Below are 650 nucleotides of genomic sequence, written 5' to 3' on the forward strand. Positions count from 1 at the left end.
GCACACTGATGTAAAAGGTCTGTGAGTGAGAAGATGCTTTCGTCTGCGTTCGTGTGACCAGTCCAACGCGGCGGCGGCGGCTCTGGATAAGAAGCAGCGCGTGTTCGACAAGCTGGCGGCCGAGTGGAGCCAGAAGAACGAGGAGCTGCAACTGGAGCTGGACAACAGCCAGAGGGAGAGTCGCTCCTACATGACGGAGCTCTACAAGCTGAAGACGGCCTACGAGGAGAGCCAGGATCACGTGGAGACCGTCCGCAAGGAGAACAAAACCCTCTCAGGTGACTTCCAGCGGCCGCGGTTCAACAGATCACGGCGGGGAAGCGACGTGGAAAGCGTATAATAACGTATGCACCTCCTCTCCTCCTCACAGAGGAGATCAAGGAGTTGGTCGACCAGCTGGGCGAAGGAGGCCGCAGCGTCCACGAGCTGCAGAAGGCCAGGAAGAAACTGGAGGTGGAGAAGGAGGAGCTGCAGCTGGCCCTGGAGGAGGCTGAAGCTTCACTGGAGGTGCAGAGCGCTCTGTGGCTGTAGAATAATCTCATTATACATGATGAGGATGATGATGGTGATGAGGTGTGTGTGTGTGTGTGTGTGTGTGTGTCCAGGTGGAGGAAGGTAAGCTGGTACGTGTGCAGCTGGAGCTGGCTCAA

At 57.2% G+C, this 650-nt stretch overlaps 1 protein-coding gene across 1 annotated transcript; it reads left to right on the plus strand.

The window, feature by feature from the left end:
- Window positions 1-61: 61 nt before the first annotated feature.
- LOC111644651 (putative uncharacterized protein MYH16) lies at window positions 62-644 on the plus strand (the record flags this gene model as incomplete). Its single annotated transcript, XM_023393586.1, has 3 exons — window positions 62-278; window positions 371-507; window positions 606-644. Coding segments are annotated over 3 exons (393 nt in total), but the record flags the coding sequence as incomplete, so codon positions are not given.
- Between the last annotated feature and the right edge of the window lie 6 nt (window positions 645-650).

Source organism: Seriola lalandi, unplaced genomic scaffold (genome assembly GCF_002814215.2).
Source record: "Seriola lalandi dorsalis isolate HSWRI2012SDOR001 ecotype SW California unplaced genomic scaffold, Sedor1 jcf7180002013422, whole genome shotgun sequence".
Taxonomy (NCBI): domain Eukaryota; kingdom Metazoa; phylum Chordata; class Actinopteri; order Carangiformes; family Carangidae; genus Seriola; species Seriola lalandi.